We start from the raw sequence: 23,408 nt of genomic DNA on the forward strand, positions 1-23,408 counted from the left end.
ACCCATTTGCTTTGCCTCTTTATCCAGATTGGAGAAGGCAGAACTAACAGCGCGGTTGTTAAGGGCGATGTATCGATATCATCGATATACGCCAACAATTGTACGCTCTTATAAAATATTGTGCCTGAGCGATTAAGTTCTGGGGCTCGTACGATGCTCTCCAACATCAGGTTAAAGAAGTCACACGACAGCGAGTTATCCTGTCTGAAACCTCGTTTGGTATCAAACGGCTCGGAGAGGTCCTTCCCAATTCTGACGGCGCTGCTGGTGTTGAGCAACGTCATCTTGCATAGCAATATTGAAGTTGCTGAATGCTTTAAGATATTTAAAACTTTAGTCCTAGATATATGTTCTCAACATGTTCCAATTTTTAAGCGTGTAAATTATAAGTCCGTGGTGCACGAAAGAACTTAAACATCATAAAAATTTGAGAAATAAGTTTTTTAAAAAGTTCAAGTTAACTAAGGAAACCCGCTATTATGAGTCTTTTATCCTCCACGGGAATAAATTTCGTAATATACTTTTACTTTATTATTACTTTAAATAAGTCTTTGAGCTTAATATAAAAAGTAATCCGAAGAATTTTTGGCGATATATTAAATCGATTAAAAAGGCCTCTTCTATTCCTAATTCTGTTTTTATAGGGACGTTACTGCCGGCTCTGTCAGTGAGGCAGCGAATTTATTTGCCGATTTCTTTTCATCAATCTTTGTGTCTGATGAAGATATTCAGGAAGTACATTTGGCAGCCATTCGCCATAATTTCTTGGGGAAAGTGTCTTCCTCAGTAGACTTCGGTACACTTGTTGTATCAGATGATGATGTCATTGAGGGATTGTTAAAGATTAAAAACTCTGCTCATTCGGATGTAGATGGGCTTTCGGTAACTTTGCTTAAAAATTGTCGTTCTTTGGTACAACCTCTTAAGCTAATTTTTAACAAATCTTTGGCCGAAGGAATATTTATTGATGATTGGAAGCTGACTTCAGTCACTCCTATTTTCAAAAGCGGTAATAAAAGCGATATTGCAAATTATAGACCAATTTCCAAATTATCTGCTGTATCTACACTTTTTGAATGCATTGTTAAAGACAAGTTATATTTTAGCGTTAAACATCTAATTAGTCCTCGACATCATGGTTTATCATACCGTAAACTATAAAGGATGCATGGTATACAAGTCCTTAAAAATTAAGCGTCTCCCAGCACTAAAACCAAAAGTCACAACATTAAATGCCGATGAGCTTCCAAAGCAAGCACTTAAAGAAAAAAGCCAAAATCTTCTCTTGCAAATGGTAACACCATATAAAACATTTGCACAGGTGGGGTTCAGCTATAATATTACGAAAAGCATGCAAATGTGTTACAATGGACCCGTACAAAAAAGACAACTTTCAAGCTACACCTGCCCAAATTGAAGACCAAATGGGGCCTCTGATGATATCAGCTGCATATTGTCCACCGAAACACAACAACTCGACGGTCCAATACTTGGACTATCTCACAACTCTCGGCAGTAGGTTTATTTGCGGAGGTGACTATAACGCAAAAAACACAGCATGAGGATCAATACTGACAAACACCAAAGGAAAACATCTAATGCATGCAATACAAAAAAGGAAAAGCGACTACATAAGTACAGGTGACAGTACCTACTGGCCCACTGACATGAATAAAAAGCAAGATCTTATCGACTTTTTTATGTACAAAGGTGTACATATATAAAAATCACCTCACAATTAAACCTAACTTCGACTTGTCATCAGATCATTCGCCAATATTTTTATGGTGTCAAACAACTAATGAGTCCCAAGTACATTTCTCAAAATTATACAATAAAATCACAGACCGGAATTTTCCGAGAAACTATTAAAAGCGCAATTGACTGCAATGCCCCACTTAAGACTGAAGAACAAATCGATGGCGCTTTTGCGTTTTTCACCAATGCAATCATTCATGCAATAACCTTATCAACACCAACAGTCAAACACACAACCGAAAGACATTACACAGAAGATAAAACGTAAAAGAAAACTAAGGAAACAATGGCAAACAATAAGACATCCAGACGACAAAACAATCTTAAACAAAATGATTAAAAATATTAAACAGATGCTAAAGGAATTTGTAAACAAAAAGTTACAATCTTATCTGGCAAATTTAGACCCTTCAAAAAATGACAAATTCTCCCTATGGAAAGCGACGAAGAACATTAACAAAACAACACTTCACCAACATGCAATTCTTACCGAAAATAATACGTGGACTAAAACACATTTGGATAAAGCTTGCACACTTGCGAAACACTTCAAAAATATCTTCTACAATCCAATAAATAGGCAACAAAATAGCTTCAGAAAAACCAGAAAAGTGACCATACATGAAATACTGACAAAAATTAAGAATATAAACAATAAAAAATCTCCAGGCTACGACAGAATGAATGGACAAATTATAAAGAATCTACCCAGCAATGAAATTGAGTATCTAATAAATATATTTAACTCGTCAATAAGACTCAAATATTTCCCTTTGCCTTGGAAATTTTCTGAAATAATTGCTCTGTCAAAACCAAATAAAAATGCCAACAAGCCTTCATCATACAGGCATATTTTGTCGAAGCTATTTGAACTGATTTATGACCGCCTCGATCCCCTAATATAATCTAACGACATCATTCCCTCTGATCAATTTGACTTTCGGCGAAAACATTCAAAGATACAACAGGTACACAGAGTAACAAACGAAATACAAAAGGAAATTGACAAGAAAAATTATTGCGTCGCAGTCTATCTTGACGTGGCTAAGGCCTTTGACAGTGTATGGCATTACGGACTATTGCACAAATTAAAAAAAATACTTTCAACTGACTGTTATCTACTTTTGTGGGGTTTTCTTAATCAAAGATATTTTATGTTAAATATCAGGACAAATGCTCTGATGTACGTACGGAAGCAGGTGTTCCACAGGGATGCGTTTTGGGGCAACTCTTACACATTATATATACACATGATATACCCTGCCCAAGTGATGATCGCATGATTGCAACTTTTGCTGATGACACCGTTTTAATGACCTCTAACAAAAACATAAATGTTGCCACAAATAAAGTACAACAGCTACTTAATACAACGCTGGCCTGGTTTACTCGTAACACATGGGGAATCGAAATTAACACAGATAAAACTACCCAAGTAATTTACACAAACAAAAAGTATGATCCACAAATATTGACTATGAATAATTAAGTCATTAAATATGATACAAAAGCCAAATATTTAGGCATAATAATTGATGCAAAACTGACCTGGAAGGAGTATATACTTCAAAAGAGAAACGAAGTTAAGAACAGATTCAGACAACTCTACTGGCTACTACATATATAACGGCTTGCGACTTTCGCTTGGTAATAAATTGTTAATCTACAAAACTCTTATAACTCCGATCTGGAAATATGGCATCGAACTATGGGGAACGGCAAGCAAATCAAACATTAAAATAATGCAACGACTACAATCAAAAATTCTAAGGACCATCACAAACGCAGCCTGGTACATAACCAATGACGATATACGCATTGACCTCAAAATTAAATTTATGGAAGACGTCATTCGAGAATGCAGCACAAAACATATTCTCAGACTACTAACACACACAAACGAAGATATGCTGAAAATTCCACATTCAGAACTGCAAAAACGAAGACTAAAACGAATAACTCCGACAGCCCTAGCAGATACTTCATCGCTAAAATGAATATCAACCTGTTCTTCGTTAAACATGAAACGACGGGACGCTTGCAGACTAACGGCAGTCATAACTGGCTTTTGGTCTGTCGGAGAACAAGCAGCCAAAATGGGCATCGCTCAGAACATTTCCTGTCACAGTTGTAAATAACCGGGAAAAAAGGAAACAATCTTCCACTTCCTCAGTGAATGCTCTGCTTTATGGAAGGACAGACAGGGTCTCGAACAACTGTCCTGCTTAGATGTTAACAATCTAATAAGGTTCTTAAACCGCACATACTGGATATAGTCATGCCGTAAATAACTGGTAAATAAGTTGGTAACGAGGATGTGGCAACAAAATGGTGTGGAAGCGCTAGTTGGATTCTGGATGAATCACCACTCTAACCAACCAACCATTACATCGAAATTTTTAAGCTTATCTATTTCGAATAATTCAATTTCATGTCATTTAGGTTAATTTTTCTTTTGTGTGCTATTATTGAGCTACCATGCAAGGTATTTGTTTTTATAGGTTTGTTCAGTAAAATGCATTTAGCATATTTATAATCTTTTTTTCATATAAATACTTGTGGCACCTGTATCTATTAATATTTTCACGGGCTTACCATCTGGTGCTGTCCTTTGAAATGTGTTTAATCCGTGATGCTTTATAAAAAATGATGTTGTACCTACTTCTTCAGCATCGCTGGCTGTTTCATTGTGTAGCTACTGTTGTTCTTCTGAAATTCAATTTAAATACTTTCGGAATCAAAATTTCTGATATAGTTGTTTTTTTGAAGGTATCTTATAACTGAAACATTATGTGACCATGGCAACGTATGTTATTATTATTTCAAGTTCTTCAAACCATCGTAGACCTTTGGCAATCATTTACATTGCCTATTCAACGGCGGTTGACACTTATTGGAGTTAAGCAGTGCAGGCACATACATATTTCGTTTAGTGCCCACAATATTTAAATGTTTTCATATAATATTTCTTTTTGCAGGCAGCTGAGAATAAATACAGAAATGCGTACACATGCATGCGTACGCAATCTATGAACGAATTATAATGCAAAATACTTACAATACTCCAAAAACATTAATGCTTACGTTTTGCGGCAACATAAGCAGAAATGGCGCAGAATATGATTCTTGCCGCTGTTCAAATTCATCCATGACGATTTTATGGATATTCAGTCACTCATACCTTATTTGATACAGATACGATTTTTTGAAAAGTGTTCTATATTTCACAATATTTTGCGAAAATGGAAAACCAGAGTATACAGATATCTTATTTATTTTGCTCTACTTCACTTCTCAATGTAAAATACAAAAAAGTGTCCACTCAAAATGCTATTCAATATTATTCAATATTGAAATGCAAAAAAAAAGAAACACACAAGCTACAGAATTCACGCCGCAGCTTAAATGATACAGTTAAAAGTACCGCAAATTTATTTTAGTATGCAAGATTTTGTAGAGTTAGAGACATAAAGCAATATTATATTTTATGTACGCTTGTTTTTTTATCCATGGGACCGCGTACTTCGGTAGAAAAACATGAGTTAATTTTGGAGCATTTCAAAAAAAGAATGTCGTATCGTAAAATAACTGAAATGTTCGCCAAGCAAAACTTTCTATCCAGAACCTGTTCAAAACATACTCAGGGAAGTAAACTTAAGTGATAGAATATCCCGTAATAAACCTTCGTAAGTGCAGGGAATAGAAGTAAGAGATTGCAGTTTGCGCGTGACCATCTGAAAAGAACTCCAGCATTTTGTAGGACTTTTTGTAGACAAGGTATGTTTAATTTATTTGGACTAGGTGGCGGATCTTTTATATGGCGCGAAGTCAATACGGATCTTAAAACCCAAAATTTGCGAGCTACTATAAAACACGTATGTCATAAAATGGAGTTCGAAATTTGAATTTGAATTTATGGAAGAAACAGTGAACAAATATGTTTAAAATAAAATAAAATTACAAAAATGAAAGTCACTTTCGGTTTTATCAAGATAGTGACCCTAAGCACAAGCCACAAAAAATATAAATATAGTTAATATATAAATGTCCCCACTTTGTTGAAACTCCTGCACTATCTCCGGATTTGAACAGTACTTGAAGAGTGAAGCCAAATTAGTCCAGAATACACAAAAAAATTGGTTGACTATAAAATATTGAAATAAAACAAAATATTTGCAGCCAGTTGAGTACTCGGTCTGGGCCACATCAATTGTGCCGATTTCTAAAAGCGACGGAAAGCATTTGTGGCGTTTATAAGTTGATACTCAACTCTCTATAGGACGCAGTATTTTTGCCAAAATTTACCTTGCGCAGGTATATGCAATTTTCATGTCGCCAATTAATTACCAAACAATCGTCACTCCCAAAGGCGCCTTAGAATTTACGGGGCTAAAATTTGGAATGTCTTCAGCGCCAGGAAGTTTTCAAAATTTCATGGCTGCCTTAATGTTTTTCAACGTTATTGTGCTAATGGACAAAACAGAGGCTGATTTCACAGATCGGCTGCAAGAGGCCGTTTCGACAACGCAGGCTTAGATTACGAAAAGATAAGGCTTGAAGTTGAATCAATCAATCTTCCAAACTCATGGACGATTGGATGAGATAGTAATGGGCAACGGGACAGCATTCACATCCAAAGAACTTAAAATATTCATACAAGACAACTTATTTCCTCACATTCGCAGAGCTCCGTTTCACAATTTTTGTCCTCCCACTCCACGACGATCAAGCCAATCTCAACGTTCATTGAATTTTTACTGCTCGCGGGCGTTAAGGGGTGTAATGTATGAGCACAATTCAAGCACTCAAAATTTCTAGTTGCAATCATTGCTCTGTTGAAACCTAATCATTAAATAAGGCAAGTATAGACATGTTAATTTGTAATCGTAAGTTTATAATACCACTTATTAGACGAAAACTATATATTTTTATGGCTCTTGAACTACATGATTTTAAAAGTTTATATAATACATATTTATTTACAACATACGAAAATGTATTTGCTTTTTCTTTACCAATAAATTCTGATTGATTTAATTAACGATTTTTCTTTGTGCAAAAAAACATTAAGTTGAACAAATGTTAATTGCAAACACTTATCCATTCTTCAACTTGACATTCATCGCATTCTACGTTGCAGCACCAGTGAAACTTGCAATGACAACGCTCAGCCCGCTCTTCCTTTACCAAACTGTAACCGCGGCCACAACACAATGATGTGCAACCGTCGCTGACAGTACTGTTTAGATTGCACCTTCGTCCCGATGTACCTAAAAAAAAAAGGAAAATTAAGTTATATATACGTGTGTATGGATTAGTCAACGTAAATTTTTTATATTTTTAATAATTAATAAAAAACACACAAAAGCAAAGTGGGTGAAAATGTCTAGTCGCTAATTTAGTCTTCGTGAGCTTGGCGGCATCAGCTACTTTGAATGAAGTCAGCACAGAAAATAAACAAACCTTTGTCTGCAAGTTATTTGTTTGCAATTTTCCGTAACTTATTCCTCCGGTTCTGTTCTATTTGTTTTGTTGCTGTACTGATGCCATGACCCTTGGGATGGCGTAATCTTGTGTTCTATGCAGGGTTTAAAATTGCTTGAATATTTTCTACAGAAAGAATTGTATTCGCGTTTTGGTTTTGAAAAGAAAATGCGACAGCATCAGCACAAGCATTACCTTCCAGCGCGAACAATAGGCCGTTGCTTTGACCTTGAACAAAACGAATAGCAGAAGCGACATAACATAACATCGCGCAGCATAAAGGGTGACTTTTTAAGAGCTATAGGATAGTTTTTCAAAAAAACACACGTAAAATTCAGAAAAATGCATGAAATTTTTATTGAATTCGATAGTACAGTCCACATAATTTAATGTTTGAAGATTATTTCATGCAAATGTTGACCGCGACTGCGCTTCAAATGGCCCATCCGCTTAGTCCAATTTTGGCATACTCTTTCCACTGTTTGGCCCGGTATCTCACATGTAAATGCTTCAATGTTGTCGGAAACAAATAAAACATTTTACTGTTGGAAACATAGGCATATTGGGATTGTTGAAATCCTTCGGAAAAATAATTTTAACCGTCATTTTATACTTAATTTCATCGCAAGTTTAAACGAAAAACAAGGATTCTTCGTAGTCTAGCTCACTAAGGAAAAAATGTTTATCAAAATTCATTAATTTTTGCCCACTGTTTATATTGACCGTTTGCTCTTTGTGTTTACGAGCAAAGTCATCATTGGTCGCCACTATTACTCGACGCGATGATTTGTGTACGTTCCTATTTTTATATATGTACCTTACCTTATGTAAAATGGCGGCCGCCGCACACCACAAATAACGGCCAAACACCCAAAAAAAAAGTGGAAAAAGAGTGTACGCGCCAATTATATATATTTATATATATATATACAGTGGCCGACAGAAGTCTACATACACCCCTCCCTTTCGTTGTTTACAGAGTACAAACACTTTGCTTAAATATGTGTTTATGCAATTTCATTTGAAATCTTTTTCTAATCGACTTAACTAAAACAAATCCATTCTTTAACATAAAACAACACAGTTATGCTAAAAAAACGCAAAAAAAAGCGTTGGCAAAAGTGTGCATACAGAACCGGTTTCCTAGCTTGTACCCTATGTTGTGATAACGGTAAAATACCGTTTGTCTATTTTTTCCCTTTTCTTATGTTTGTTGCTTTGCTAATATTGATTTTAGTTGCAATTTGAGTACTTAAGCATCTACAAAGGCTCCTGGAAAAGAAATATCAGTTGACGTTAGAAATTTAGTTATTCAGCAAAGGAAAGAACAAAAATCATATGGCGAAATTTCAAAAACCTTAAACTGAAGTCGTGCAACAGTCCAAACCATTGTAAAAAACTTAAAAAATAGTGGTTCCACCGAAGATAAGCCGCGCAGTGGACGCCCGAGCAAACTATCTCGCAGAGACGTCAGCTTGATACTAAAAGAAGTGGACAAAAATTCCAAAAAGTTTCTGCTCCGAAATTGGTCGACGATATAGCAAGCTCATCCAACAAGTGTGTTCATTCAAGAACAATTCAAAGAGGTCTGAACAAAAACCGCTTTCATAGTAGAACACCACGAAAAAAAGCCTTTTATTTCTGAAAAAAGAAAACCGTAAACTTCGCCTGGAGTTCGCCAAAGCACACAGGGAAAAGGGGATGGATTTTTGGCAAAAAGTTTTGTTTACACAATATTCGAAGTTTAATATATTCGGTAGCGATGGAAGAGCAAAAGTGTGGAGGAAAAAAATACTGCACTGAGTCGAAAGAATTTGGTATCAACAGTGAAGCATGGTGGCGGCAATGGAATGGTTTGGGGTGCTGTTGAGTATGGATTGTTATAAACACAAATCACTATTGAAAGTCAATCTGAAATCTTCGGTGGATGATTTGGAGTTTGGTCCAGGTTGGGTCTTTCAACAGGATAACGATCCAAAGCACACAGCACACATTGTGAAGATTTGAATATTATTGAACATGTCTGGGAAATTTTATATCGAAAAATTAGAAAAAATCCGATTTCAAGCGCCTCAGTACTCAAAGAGCGACTAATAGAAGCTTGATGCTAATGGTGGACCAACTAAATACTAAGGAGCAATATTACTTAGAGTTAAGTAAAGTTTTTCACACTGGAGTAAGATATTTGTGTACCTACTGTATGTAGACTTTTGTCAACGCTGGTTTTAGGTTCTTTTTCCATAGCTTTGCTATTTTATCTTAATGTATGGATTTTTTTAAGTTTATAATGATTAGAAAAAGCTTTCAAATAAAACTGTGTAAACACATTTTTCACTAAAGTTTTTGAACTTTCATTCCAATGGAAATGAAAGGGGGGGGGTAAGCTATGCAAAATATGATCGGATGAAGGTATGCCTGCTGATTGGAACTTAAGTGTGCTCTGCCCAATCTATTGAAGGGTGGTCCTGCAATCTGTGCCAATTACCATGGGATTAATCTTCTAAATTTCGCCTATAAGGTACTAGCGAGCGTATTGTGTGAAGGACTGAAGCCCAGGATCAACCAACTGATTGGATCTTATGCCCTGAAAAATCTACAAAATACATGTCTTGGAAAAGACCCATGTAAGGAAAATTGACAAACACCATCTTTTTGTCGATTTTATAACTGCATTCGACAGTACGAAAGGAGTTACTTATACGCCACGATGTCTGAATTTGATATCCCCTCAAAACTAATACGGCTCTGTAAGGTGATGTTTCTCAATACCTACAGCACCGTCAGAATTGGGAAGGAACTCTCCGATCCGTTTGATACCATCCGAGGTTTCGGACAGGCTAACTCGCTGTCGTGTGACTTCTTTAACCTGATGCTGGAATGGATCGTTCGAGCCAAAGAACTTAATCGCTCAAACACAATTTTCTATAAGATGTAAGATATTGACATCATCGGCCTTAACAACTGCGCTGTTAGTTTCGCCTTTTCCAAACTGGATAAAGAATCAAAGCGAATGGATGCAAACGTCCCGGTGTTTGTATTATGTAAACAGATAGATACATCTGAAATACAACTGGCGCCGGTTAGCACGAGAAAAAATCGACTGGTGTGCTTTGTTAAATTCGGCCAAAATCGCCTAAGTGGTTATCGCGGCAATCAAGGGGAAGAGGAATAATGTTATCAACATTAGTTGACATAAACTAATAATATAAACAAGAATCACAAGATCAGCATTACTAAGCAAGCCAGGAAATCAATATCCGCCACGAGCTGCGTAAATGGAACGTTGGAAAAATCCGCAAATTGCTGGCACTGGTAGTTTAGGACTACATTAATAAGAGGTTTGATAGTTCTAAAGTCAGTGGTTGTTAGTAAGTTGTAGGTTAGAGTTTAAAGAATAACCATTTTGTGACTTAAAACTAAGTTTCGGTCTGTGAATTAAAGACCAGATAATTTATATACATATTGTACATATGTATATATAAATTAAGTGGAAAAGAAGATGTAATAAACTAATGATTATTATTATGGTTCGTAATAAAAAACATAAAAACAAAACTCAAAATACTGTACAAAAAACACTCAAAGAGTAGAGGCTGGACAATCCAAATTCAAACAATCGCTTTGAGTCAGTGGCACAAGAAGCTGAAGAAAGTGAAATAAATATGTACTGACAGGGAGACAGAACCGAAAACAAAACCGGAAATCCAAACAGAACAACGCAAACTTAAGCCACACACATGTATGTGCAAAATGTAGACAATGTATATGCGTTAACAACAGCCTTTAATCACTAGCTGATACAAAATACGAACTCAAAACATTCTCAATAAATGAAGTTAAAATCCAACCACAAGAAAGCATTAATTACGCAAATATTTTAAAACTATTAGACCTAAAGACCAACGACGCTTCAAAGTAATACTTCCCAACGTTCATCGTACCACAGATAAAAACGAAATTATAATGGAACTAACAGAACTTGGTCACGAAGTGCTGAACATACACAACATTCAACGCAGTAACACAAAACAACCTTTCCCCTTCTTCGCTGTAGAAATAAATCAACAAGACAATAACAAAGAAGTTTACCAAATTAATTTTTCCTACACTGAATGCACAAACTGCCAAAAATATGAGCACACGAATAATTATTGGACAAAACATCCAGTATGTGTAAAATATGCTGGTAACCATAATACACTTAACTGCAAAATCCATCATTTCACCAATAAAAAAGAAATTAAATGTGCCCTATGCGGCGAAAATCACACTGCAAATTATAAAATGAACCAGTATTACAGTCGTCATCAATGAGCCATAAACAGCATTCTCTCACAACTAACACCTACCCGACACAACACCAAAATGACTTACAAGAAGATGAAACCACTATTTGCTCAAATGGCCAACGTGATGAATATCATAACCTTGCTTGTAACAAAACTTGAGAAACAATAAATTAATAATCGCCATCTGGAATGCTAACGGACTGTACCGCCACTTACTAGAATTGAAAATATTTTTAACTGACAATGCAATTGATATCATGCTTATTTCCGAAACCCATGCCACTGAGAACACCTATGTAAAGATACCAAGCTTCGATATTTATTATACAAATCACCCTAAAAACAAAGATCATGGAGGAACAGCAATCATAATAAAAAAATTAACAAAATGCGTAGAAATGGATATTTATAAAGCAGAATATATACAAGCGACTACAGTCTTCATCAACACTTTGACTGGCCCAATAAATATACATATCAGCTGTTTATTGTCCACCCAAGTAGTATATCAATATCTTGATTATCTTAAATCAATTGTAAACCGACAACTAGCAGAAGGAGACTGCAATGCTAAGCACGTAACATGGGGATCTAGGATAACCACCACTAAGGCAAATAACAACAGCATATTAATAGGTCTATTTATAAGTTCGTGCGGTTTTACAACAGATGGCGTAACTTGATTATTATTCCATCGATCCACATTTCCAAACATTCATTGGAGAGCTACTGTCGTAAGGCACAAACGTCAGTATAAGTTTTTTATTTGAAGCGTAAACAACAATATTTTTACCACACTTGAAAATGTCGAATTTCGTGCCAAATAATGTGTTTTTGCGGGGAATTCTTCTTCATTATTTTAATATGAAGAAAAAAGCAGCCGAAAGTCATCGTATCTTGGTGGAAGTTTATGGTGAGCATGCTCTATCTGAGCGAACGTGCCAGAAGTGGTTTGCACGCTTTAAAAGTGGTGATTTTGGCTTGGAAGACGAAGAACGCGAGGGTGCGCCGCCAAAGTTCATGGATACCGAATTGGAGGAATTGCTCGATCAAGATCCGGCTCAAACGCAAGAAGAGGTTGCAAAAACTTTGGGAGTTGATCAATCAACCATTTCCAAACGTTTAAAAGCCATGGGAATGATCCGAAAGGTAGGCCATTGGGTGCCGTATGAATTGAAGCCAAGAGACGTTGAACGCCGTTTTATGGCATGCGAACAACTGCTTCAACGGCACAAAAGAAAGGGTTTTTTGCATCGAATTGTGACTGGCGATGAAAAGTGGGTCCATTACGACAATCCAAAACGTCGGGCAACGTATGGATACCCTGGCCATGCTTCAACATCGACGTCGGCGCAGAATATTCATGGCCTGAAGGTTATGCTGTGTATCTGGTGGGACCAGCTGGGTGTTGTGTATTATGAGCTACTGAAACCGAATGAAACGATTACGGGGGATGTCTACCGACGACAATTGATGCGTTTGAGCCGAGCACTGCGAGAAAAACGGCCGCAATACGCCGATAGACACGACAAAGTTATTTTGCAACATGACAATGCTCGGCCACATGTTGCACAAGTGGTCAAAACATACTTAGAAACGCTCAAATGGGATGTCCTACCCCACCCGCCGTATAGTCCAGACCTTGCGCCATCCGATTACTATCTCTTCCGATCGATGCAACATGGCCTGGCTGACCAGCACTTCCGTAATTACGATGAAGTCAAAAAATGGATCGATTCGTGGATTGCGGCAAAACCGACCGAATTTTTCACAAAGGGAATCCGTGAATTGCCAGAAAGATGGGAAAAAGTAGTAGTAAGCGATGGACAATATTTTGAATATTAAATTTGTAACCATTTTACGTCAATAAAGTTTCAAATTTCGAAAAAAAACCGCACGAACTTATTCATAGTCCTATTAAGCACAGGAAAACCGATGCATTGGCCAACTGACACTAAAAAGCTTCCTGTCTTAATCGATTTTTGTATTACGGAAATCCTGACTCATGAAAACATTGCAATAAAATCGTGCATTGACTTATCAACAGACCACTTACCAATTATAATATCTCTCCACGGTAGACCTGTTGGAACAATCATCACTTCGCTATAACTGGAATATATTTCGTGATGTCATAAAAGAAAACATCGAACCAGAGTCTCTTTGAAACCCACCACCGAACTGGATTATGCAATTGTATACTTAAATGATGACATAATAAAAGCAGTAACACAATCCATACCAATATTAGAAACTTCAACAACAAAGAAAAACCCTGCTTTTATTTTAGACCAAAAGCAAAAGAAAAAACGCACACTGAGAAAAAAATGGCAACACTCCAGACACCCAGTCGATAAAACTAAACTAAACAAATCATCAAATGAACTCAAACAGATTCTCCAAGAACATAAAGACAATCAACTGAAGAAGTACCTTAGCAGCCTCGAAACAACTACGGCTACCAACTATTTTCTATGGAAAGCACATATTCACAATATTTACAAATAGTATGGATAATAAAAGCATTGAGCTCCAAACTCAATTGAAAATGCAGATCACGCAATACAAAACACGACAAAAGAAGAAATAAAATATTATACATATACAGAAACTCAAAGACAAAACGGCACCGGGACATGACGATATAAACGGGAAAATACTAAAGGAACTACCCGATACTATAATAAGCTACAAACGAGACCTCTTTACGGAATAATTAGGCTACAATACTTTCCAAAAACATGGAAAGTTGCACAAGCCAAACATGAAACCACTGTTTCAAGCTCGTACAGGCCAATTGGCTTGCTGCCCATCCTCTCCAAATTGTTTCAGAAAATACTATTTGATAAAATTGACCCGATTCTAAAACAAAAAGACGCTATCCCTTCTCACCAGTTTGGTTTCCCAAAATAACATTAAATTGTGCAGCAGATTCACAGAGTAGTAAACAAAATTTTCTCCTCATTTTGTTTGTTTTGTATTATTAAGGTGCTTGACGTCATAGTTGCCAAAATTAAAAATAAAGCAAATTTTTTGGGAAGACCCCACCTTCTGTATTCAATTCGCCTTGTGCGGCAGCAATAGAAGCGGCAACAGTGACTGAGCGACAGCGGGCAGTGATAGCGGTGAGGGCGACGGCCGAAGGTATGTAGCGGTAATAGTATTCTCTTTAATTTAATTTTTTATTTTGGTGATCTGCACTCTTTTTTAGAGTGGTAAACTGTAATTCTGTATTATAACGGCACCTGAAACTCATTTCATTTCTTTCGCATTTTCGATTTGTTTTTGCTTTAAAAATGTTTGCCTAACAACTAGTCGAACATTTACTTGCACCATTGTGCCCGTTTTTGTATATACCGCACAGTTTGATCCAAGGATGATAGAATACCAAGTTTGGCCATCAGCTAAGGAATTGAGTGAATTGCCGGGCACTCGGCGGCACTATTCTGCGCGCTCATTTCGCACGTACTCCCACTCTCGTCCAATCAGTCGTTGTTCAGACGGCAACGGATGCTGTGTTGATTTTTACCGTATATCACCAAACCAATCTCAGTTTTTACATAAAGACCCCTCTGTCATGACCCCGGTTACGTTAGCTAATCAGCTGATTCTTTCAAATTCACTGAGAGCCGGTTAACGGTCTGATATTGGCCACATCTTTTTAATTCTTTTCACGACAGGATTTCATGTGAGATCTTTCATTGCGGATTTAAATGTGGAAGACAACTGCGCGTCTAAACTTCTCGGCATCCTTCAAGAACACAGTGGCGCGAGCACGTCACAAAAAAATCGCACTTACTGAGGACAACCCTGCACTCCGCAATATCCGCACAAATTTTTCTAATCGCACGATATGGATTTTGCGATTTGGTGTGGTTTCCGGTTATCAGGTACCAACTAATAAAACGACCACCCGCTTTGAAAACATTAGCGAGCTGTCCATAAGTACAAGCAGATTGTACTCAGCTTCTTTCTCCAAATATGCATATATTCTATGCGTGGAACTGGGTCCTTTTCGATCATAAGACTGGGCTTTAGCATTACCTAAACATCGCCGCTTACCTCTCCATTTTTCTTTGCCACTGGAACTATTGACGTCGTTCATTCACAATAATTAACCGGCTGTAATTAGTGATTCACTGCACTGCCGAAATAAATTAAATACAATTTGTACTTAAGATACGTAACTTACCTTGGATATCTGCGGTCAAGTCTCGCTCACAAAAATTCGGGGATCTTTGGTAATAAAATAATGATGTTTCGAGCGACCCTGCTGACCTTTCTTCATGTTTATTCGTCTTTGTTTTACGAATAGGCCGGTCATTGCCTTCCCGTTCGTCTACTCGTTCGATTTTTTTAGCTGAATTAAGCTTTTTATTGCGTGAACGCTTTAGTACGACAATCGGTTCTCCATTTCCAAAGTTCGATTGGTCAACTAATATAGCTCGTCGAAACTGATGTTTTAGGACTTTGCCTACTATGTGAAAGTTAGGCGCAGATTTCCAGCATGTTTTCAATTGGCAACTGCCGGACATTCCATGACATTTACATCGCAACTCCATGTTGTTAGAAACGGCCTTAAAAAAATACAAATTCATTACATCGACTAAATTGAAGTAAGTGCAGAATATTTCGGTTTTATAGATAATTAGGTATTGTTTTAAATATTTCTTTTCTCATAATTTGCTTTAGTGGCATAGATTGAGCCGGATTTCATAATGACTTTACTCATAATTTGAACACCTCTGAAATATTTAACATTTTCGCCAATTTTTTGTTTAAATTCTAAATAAAAATTATTTTACTTGGTTCCGACATATTTCTTATTTTCAAACTATATTTTCTTGATTTAACAATGCAAAAATGAAAGAAGGTATCATAGTATATTGAAAAAAATTGGAATATTAAAGTCGCAAAGAGTTTGAATGAATTTCAAACAATTTCCTTGACTATGAAGGAGGCAAAAATTATGGCATCATAGTTGAGTAGCCTGTGGTATCCACTGAAATTCATTTTTAGATAAGCATTAAGGGGAAGAACCAAGATTTGAGGGTTAGAATAAAATAACATGCCGACAGATTTTTTTTGGGGAAAATTTTATATTATGAATCCACCTGAAAATACCCTAAAAAAATATTAAATGAAAAAAAAAAATATCAAATGTTAGGGTTATATGGTTATATACATATATATATATTAGGCCGGGTCGATTTGTGGGGAGGCAAAAAAATCGTCCATTGCTCTGTGAAAATCATATTCTAGGGATCAAAATAAGAAACTTTGCCGAAGGAACCATACCTCTAAAACGAATTCTGATGTTCCCCAATTTGGGTCGAACTTTTACCGTATTTTGTGGGGAGACAAAAAAATCGCCCATTGCTCTGTGAAAATCATATTCTAGGGATCAAAATAAGAAACTTTGCCGAAGGAACCATACCTCTAAAACGAATTCTGATGTCCCCCAATTTGGGTCGAACTTTTTAGTTTCTTTTCTCATGTAAAGGCCAAAAATGGTGATATTTTGAAATGATTGTATGGGGACCCCCAGGGGAGTTCCAGGGGGTGTGCCAAAGTGGGATTTTTCGTTCGACCCAAATTGGGGGACATCAGAATTCGTTTTAGAGGTATGGTTCCTTCGGCAAAGTACCCAATACACAAAAAATAGTATCTACAAACAATTACCTCTTCTAGGGCAGGTACCTTGACGCATTGCATGGAATCGGTGAATGTAGTTGGGATATGATTCACCCTCATGACCAAGGGCTGCCACCCAGGCTGTTATGGTTCACCGCTCCCATTGGTAACTGCCATTGAACAGTAACGGTGGCCTTACCAAAACAAGAGGTGCTGATCTTACAATGCCAAGCAAACGGTCACACGAACCAAATGAATACGAGCACAACAACAACAGCAATAATACAAATATTTTGAAGGACAGTGGGAGAAAGATAGGTAAAAACCATCTCACAGGGCTCTCGGTAGCGGGGGTTTCACACTTCGAGGACCACGCCCGTGAGGATGATAAACCCTTTACCAGCCGGAGAGTTTACCGCAGAAGGGTCCTACATACTTTGGGATTGAGTGGGCTAGTCACCATGCAATCCGGTCGGGTCAGCTACCAATTGAGCAGTTCACACCAGCGATCACTGACGCCGTTGTTGATACTGGTCGAGCTAGTATCCGATCGGGAATATCCCAGCAGCGACATGAAGCGCAATCCACAGTGAGCAGTAGGCACAAACCCCTCCGGCAATCTGAGTCTTGGGAATGGTGCGACTCTGACAGAGGAATTGTAGGCGGAGGAGGGGTAAACGCCCAACTCCGTTTATCCTAGTGCGGTGGATGATCCCAGAGAGCCTGGGTTAAGCGGCGCGGGAGTGAAATTGTAGCTGTGTTACCTAGATAGGGGCAAAAACAGCTAGCCGGCTTGTGGAGCATTTGACAAAGCTGTGCCATTAAATATCAATAGGGTTTTCTAATAGAGACGAGTAGGTACTGATAGGTTGTAGCCGCCATGTTTTGATGGTGTCTGTCCAATCTATGTTTTAAATCAGTCAAATTACCGCAGCTAGCAAGGGTTTTCCAATAAGAGGTGTTATTTTGATATTCAAAGAGAAATTTTATAATTTAATGATCGGTTGTTTATTTTATTATAAAGGGGAGGGTATGCCGTTAATGGTGGAAAATAACATCAGGCAAATGACTACTACGACCACGCTTACAGGACAATATCCTTTTAATGAAATTTTCCATAACCGAATTGCAAAGTGGCTGCCCTATGTCCTCGATAGCCTTACAAATTCCATCTTTGAGGTCTTGAATCGACCCTGGGCTGTTGGCGTAGACCTTCTCTTTCACGTGGTCTTAAATAAAAACTCACAAGGAGTTAAATCACAAGATCTTAATTGTGATCACCTCTTCGAGAGATAATACCACCCAATTTCGGCCATAAAAAATCGTTAATCATCTCGATAGCGCAATCCATTCCAAAGTAACACCTGTTATTCGAAAACCCTTTAGTACGACTGAGCAGCACGTGTAACTAATACAAATTCATTATTACCGATTTTAAGATATGATTATCTCTCACGGAGGTGACCTGAATTGATTACAAAGATCATGTCAACTAACTTTCATGCGGAGTTTTATAAATTCATATGACTAGGCCAATAACCCGGTAACCGTTTTAAAACCTATATAAAAAACCACAATTAATCACAAACCGAGTTTTTATATCGCTGCCCATCCCTTCTGTTCGCTTACAGGAGAACAACAAGTAAAATACTTTTGTTGGGGGGAAAATGTCCGTGTCCTGTTATGGGAGGGTTGCCAGCTCAATAGAGATAAAGCTAAAAAATACCTTAAGATTTTTGTGGTACTGAAAAAGTATTCGTTTACGGCAAGTGCCCATTTGAGGAGATGGTTGCTAGGAGGCAGTACACTGTACTGAAATTATTCTAAATGCTTCAAACCATATAACTTATTTAAACTTTGCGCCTATTTGTAGAAAATGCGGCTCATTTCAGATATCCAAAAAGTAGTTTTCGAAGCATTAAATATAATTTATGCTTTTTTTGATTAAAGCTGAGAAGCTTAAATAGTTCAATTTGACACTGGCTGTGTAACTGTGGAACAAAATTTGCCATAGTAGCAAACGCAATACAGAGTGCTTCCAATGGGAAAAGGTAAAAATATAGGGTTTTTCAATAAGGGCGGGTAGATGTTTTAAAGGAATAAAATGGCGTTTGCTGTGTGACACGTAGCGCCGTCCTGCTAGAACTACATGTCGTCTAGGTCCATATGGTTCAATATGGACCATAAGAAATTGGAAGGGCCACCACGCCTACCGAAAAATGGGCGCAATGCGCGCAACGGTTGCGTTAGTGAACACTCATTTTGATAATAAGGTTTTATCATGTGCTGTTCAATCGTGTAACTTGCCATGATGATTTGGCATAAACAACTGAATAATAAACAAAAGATTTGACAGATGTCACCAAAACAAAATGACTGCCACAGGGCGCCTAAATCGACCCGCGCCAATTGAAAAACCCTTTATATATGCAAAGCGCCAATTTTAATAAGATTTTCTTCTTTATAAAGTTGCGATTTCGAGTATTTTCACGTTCGTTGCAGATTCTCCCAGATTTAACAGTACCAAAATAAATCGAACATTTGTATTATTCTTACTGAACTCCCCAAACACTTTTTATTTTTGAATTACGTGATAAAATATAAGGAAATCTTAGAAGCCAAGGGTTAAAGTTAAAGATTTAATTAAAACATAGCTTTAATTATTATATTTTACTCACAATCCTTCCAGCATTATTATTATGTAGGTTAATTTTTGATTGAACATCTCCGGCTTTTTCCCGACAATCCAAAAATAATTTAGAAAATTCAACGCCGAAGTCCATATTATGGGAACAACCTCCCCATTTCCAACGGCTGGTGATTTTCGCACGTTCGTGTTTTTTTTCTTCTTCGGGTGTGAGTATTTGATTTGTTTCTAAGTACTGAAGAAACAGCTTTTTTTCTTTATCAAGGCTTCTTCGAAGATTTTTACTCAGCGTTTTGCGATTGATTGAAGGATCACAACCGCAAGATACCAATCGACCTTGGCTACAAGCCCGGGCAACATTGTGGGCTACACCTGCTGCCGAGATCGCAAATGCAAATGCACTTTCTCTGTATCCTGTAAATATAATTAAAGAAATGTTTAACAAATAGTCAAAATCTTGAAATTGGCTCATTATAAGAATACCTGGAAAAACAAAACGTTTAAGAAAACAGTTCAAAATTAGAGTTGTAATTCACAAATTTTACGAACAGACCATATATGGTATTTTGAGAGATGACACCAGTATCATACGAGGGCGGATCAATAAGTCCGTGACTTCTTGTATTTCTGACCTCTTTACTGAAAAAGAAATACTGCTCCTGTCAACAGGCATCTGTCAGTTGACTCCTGTCAAAATTTGAACGTGCTGCGTCAGTTAGTTTGTGTTTTACAGCTACCTTTATCAGACTACCCAGTAATTCACAGTCGACCACAAACGCAATCGTGTAACAACTTCACAGGAAGGTTTGGCGTTGTTTAATCGCAATAGGCAAGAGTTTTTGCGCCGTTTTGTAACCGTGGACGAAACATGGATTTATCACCACACACCAGAGACCAAACAACAGTCGAAACAGTGGGTTTCTAAGGGTAAATCGGCTTAATAAGCCCACGAAATTCAGTTTTTTCCATTTTCTCCTCAAATTACTGGGTAGTCTGATAAAGGTAGCTGTAAAACACAAACTAACTGACGTAGCACGTTCAAATTTTGACAGGCGTCAACTGACAGATGCCTGTTGACAGGAGCAGTATTTCTGTTTCAGTAAAGAGGTCAGAAATACAAAAAGTCACGGACTTATTGTCCTGTCCTCGTATGTATATATATGTATAAGCGATGTCCAGCAAGTTGAATGTAAAAGAATATAACTTATAAACATAAGAAAGGCTTTTAATATGCATAGTTGGTTGGTTTTAAGAGGCTTCCGTCAGAATATTTTGCGTAGTTTTGTCGGGCACTCAAAAATTATTACAATACTAGACATTACCCTGCTGAAATGAATTGGATGTTTTGGGTATTTCACAACGTAGGTTAAAGGATTTTAACTTTTCTTATACATAAATATTTTGTTTTGGGATTTTTTCATACTTCTTCTTGGTTAAGCAGTTTGATTGCTATAAAGTATTTATTTTATTCCCAGACCCATAGGCTTGCCAAAAATTGGATGCCAAATAAGGGCTCTTCGCGTACGTAAGGAAAAAGTATGTAGAACGTGTTTTTATTTATTAAGGCATAGTAAAGTCGACAATGAGTTTTCTTAATATTGTATCATCACATTATAAACATATTTTTGAAAACTTGGACGAGCTATGATTTTACAAAAATACCCGTGAACTTTCGGTAAAACCAATTATTGATCTTCGTTGAAATCATTAGTAATTTAATTCAATAATGGTTTAAATATTGCGCATGTGTATATAAATTCACATATTTGTATTTGCATATGCCTTCTTCCTGTGTGCATGGTAATGAACCATTTCTCTGTCGAGTGTAAAGAGTCTTGAAAAAGGCAGATCGATGATGTTGCCTCTTAGTGTTGTTGACTTAATAACGTCTGATGCACAATCGAAATTGAACATATCTTTCATGAATTTGATAAAAGTTTCGTCATTTTTCACGTTTGTGTAAATGTAACTTGACCTATTCCATTGCAATTCCATTTACCTCCTCCTCTATATCCATACAAAATATCTATCAAACAAATAAAATTAAAATTTTGTTTTGCAAATTGCAACCATTACATCAATATTTTCTTATGACGTTGTCACGTTAAACTACCGTCAGTAAACCGACTTTACAGACAACCTCTTTTTTTAAATATTAAAGTAAAGTGATTTATCTATAATACCAGCAATAAATACAAGAGTTCCCATGCCTGCCGTTGAATACATCCCCACCACGATGATTCACTGTACTTCTACAGCCTCGCATCCTTCCATCCGATTGAAACATGTTGAACTCACTCTCGTCACTAAAAAATGACGTTGCTTCATAAATCAAGAGGCTTATTTTTATATTCCTTTGGGAACTCTATCCTCTTCTTTTGCTGATGAGTGGTTTCCCTAGAGCCATTCGGGATCTCTACCCGGCACGTTTCAAGGCCCTGCGAACTGTTTTCGGATGGGCTTCTTTATTAATCTCTTCAAGAACTTCTGCTACCACTTGCGTTGATGTAATTTTTGGATTTTGTTTTTATTTTTCTTATTACAGGGTCCGGTACTCGAAGTGTAATCAACTTACGACCGCTCGCGCAGCTGGTATTATTTACAAGCGCGCGGAAGAATTTTGGAGAGAGTAAATTCGAAAAAAGAAAATCAGTAATGGATTTCAAACATAATAGTGTGATTGCATTATATTTGGCTAGAAAATCACAACCAGCGATCATTCGTGAGCTCGAGCACCTTAGAATAAATAAAGTTTTTGCTTATCGCACCATTACTTGTTACAATGATGCTACATCGCGAAATGTCATGGAGGTGGTCATCAAAAGATTGCAACATCACGAGAAATGGTTCAATGATCTCAATGTCAAGCTTTACAAGATCCACAAGGCGCATGATCTCACACCAAAGTAGTAACAAGTCAGACTTGAGAGAGCAAATGAGTTGCTACGCTTGGCCGAAAGCGATCAATTTCCGAACATTGTGTTTTCTGACGAGAAAATTTTTCAAATTTTCAAATTCGTAAACTCCCACAACGATAGGGTTTATTTGACCGACCGTTCGTACGAGAATTTGAGTCATCGATTGGTCACCAGGAGGCAGCACCCGCCACAGGTAATGGATTGGGCCGGTGCTTTGAAGCCATGGACAGACACACGTTTCGGTGGCAGACCCTGGACGTTTCAGCAGGACTCAGCATCGTTTCACAAAGCTCGAGTGAACCAAGAATGGTTTAAAATCAAGGTTCCGAACGACGATGACGGCCACACAATGGCTTTCCAATTCCGCAGACGCGAATCCGATGGATTATTTTCGCTGGGCCATTATGGAGAGCAAGTTCCGACCTAAGTTCCCGAGGCGCTGAAAAAAGCCATTGTCCGCGAGTGGGCTAATATACCTGCAAGTCACATTCGGGCAGCTTGCGATTCGTTTCTGGACCGTCTCAAGGCCATAGTCAAGGCAAAGGGTGGTCATATCGAGCAAAAGTAAATTTATTCTTAATTTTGTATTATTTTCACACATGTTTTACTTTGAATTGAATAAAAGTAATTTTCCAAACTAAATTTATGGAAGTATTAACAAGGCGAAAGCAAGACTTG

General features: G+C 37.3%; 1 protein-coding gene across 1 annotated transcript in view; it reads right to left on the bottom strand.

Annotated features, from left to right (window-relative positions):
- Positions 1-6,768: 6,768 nt before the first annotated feature.
- Positions 6,769-23,408, bottom strand: part of LOC128864733 (protein Wnt-10b) — an 80,129-nt gene continuing 63,489 nt past the window's right edge. Inside the window, exons 4-6 of the mRNA XM_054104485.1 lie at positions 19,844-20,226; positions 15,724-16,108; positions 6,769-7,028 (exon numbers count right to left, since the gene is read on the bottom strand). Of these exons, the coding sequence (XP_053960460.1) occupies positions 6,841-7,028; positions 15,724-16,108; positions 19,844-20,226 (956 nt within the window). The 3' untranslated portion in view covers positions 6,769-6,840. The remainder of the gene's footprint in view (positions 7,029-15,723; positions 16,109-19,843; positions 20,227-23,408) is intronic.

This window comes from Anastrepha ludens, chromosome 5 (assembly GCF_028408465.1).
Source record: "Anastrepha ludens isolate Willacy chromosome 5, idAnaLude1.1, whole genome shotgun sequence".
NCBI classification, from domain to species: Eukaryota; Metazoa; Arthropoda; class Insecta; order Diptera; family Tephritidae; genus Anastrepha; species Anastrepha ludens.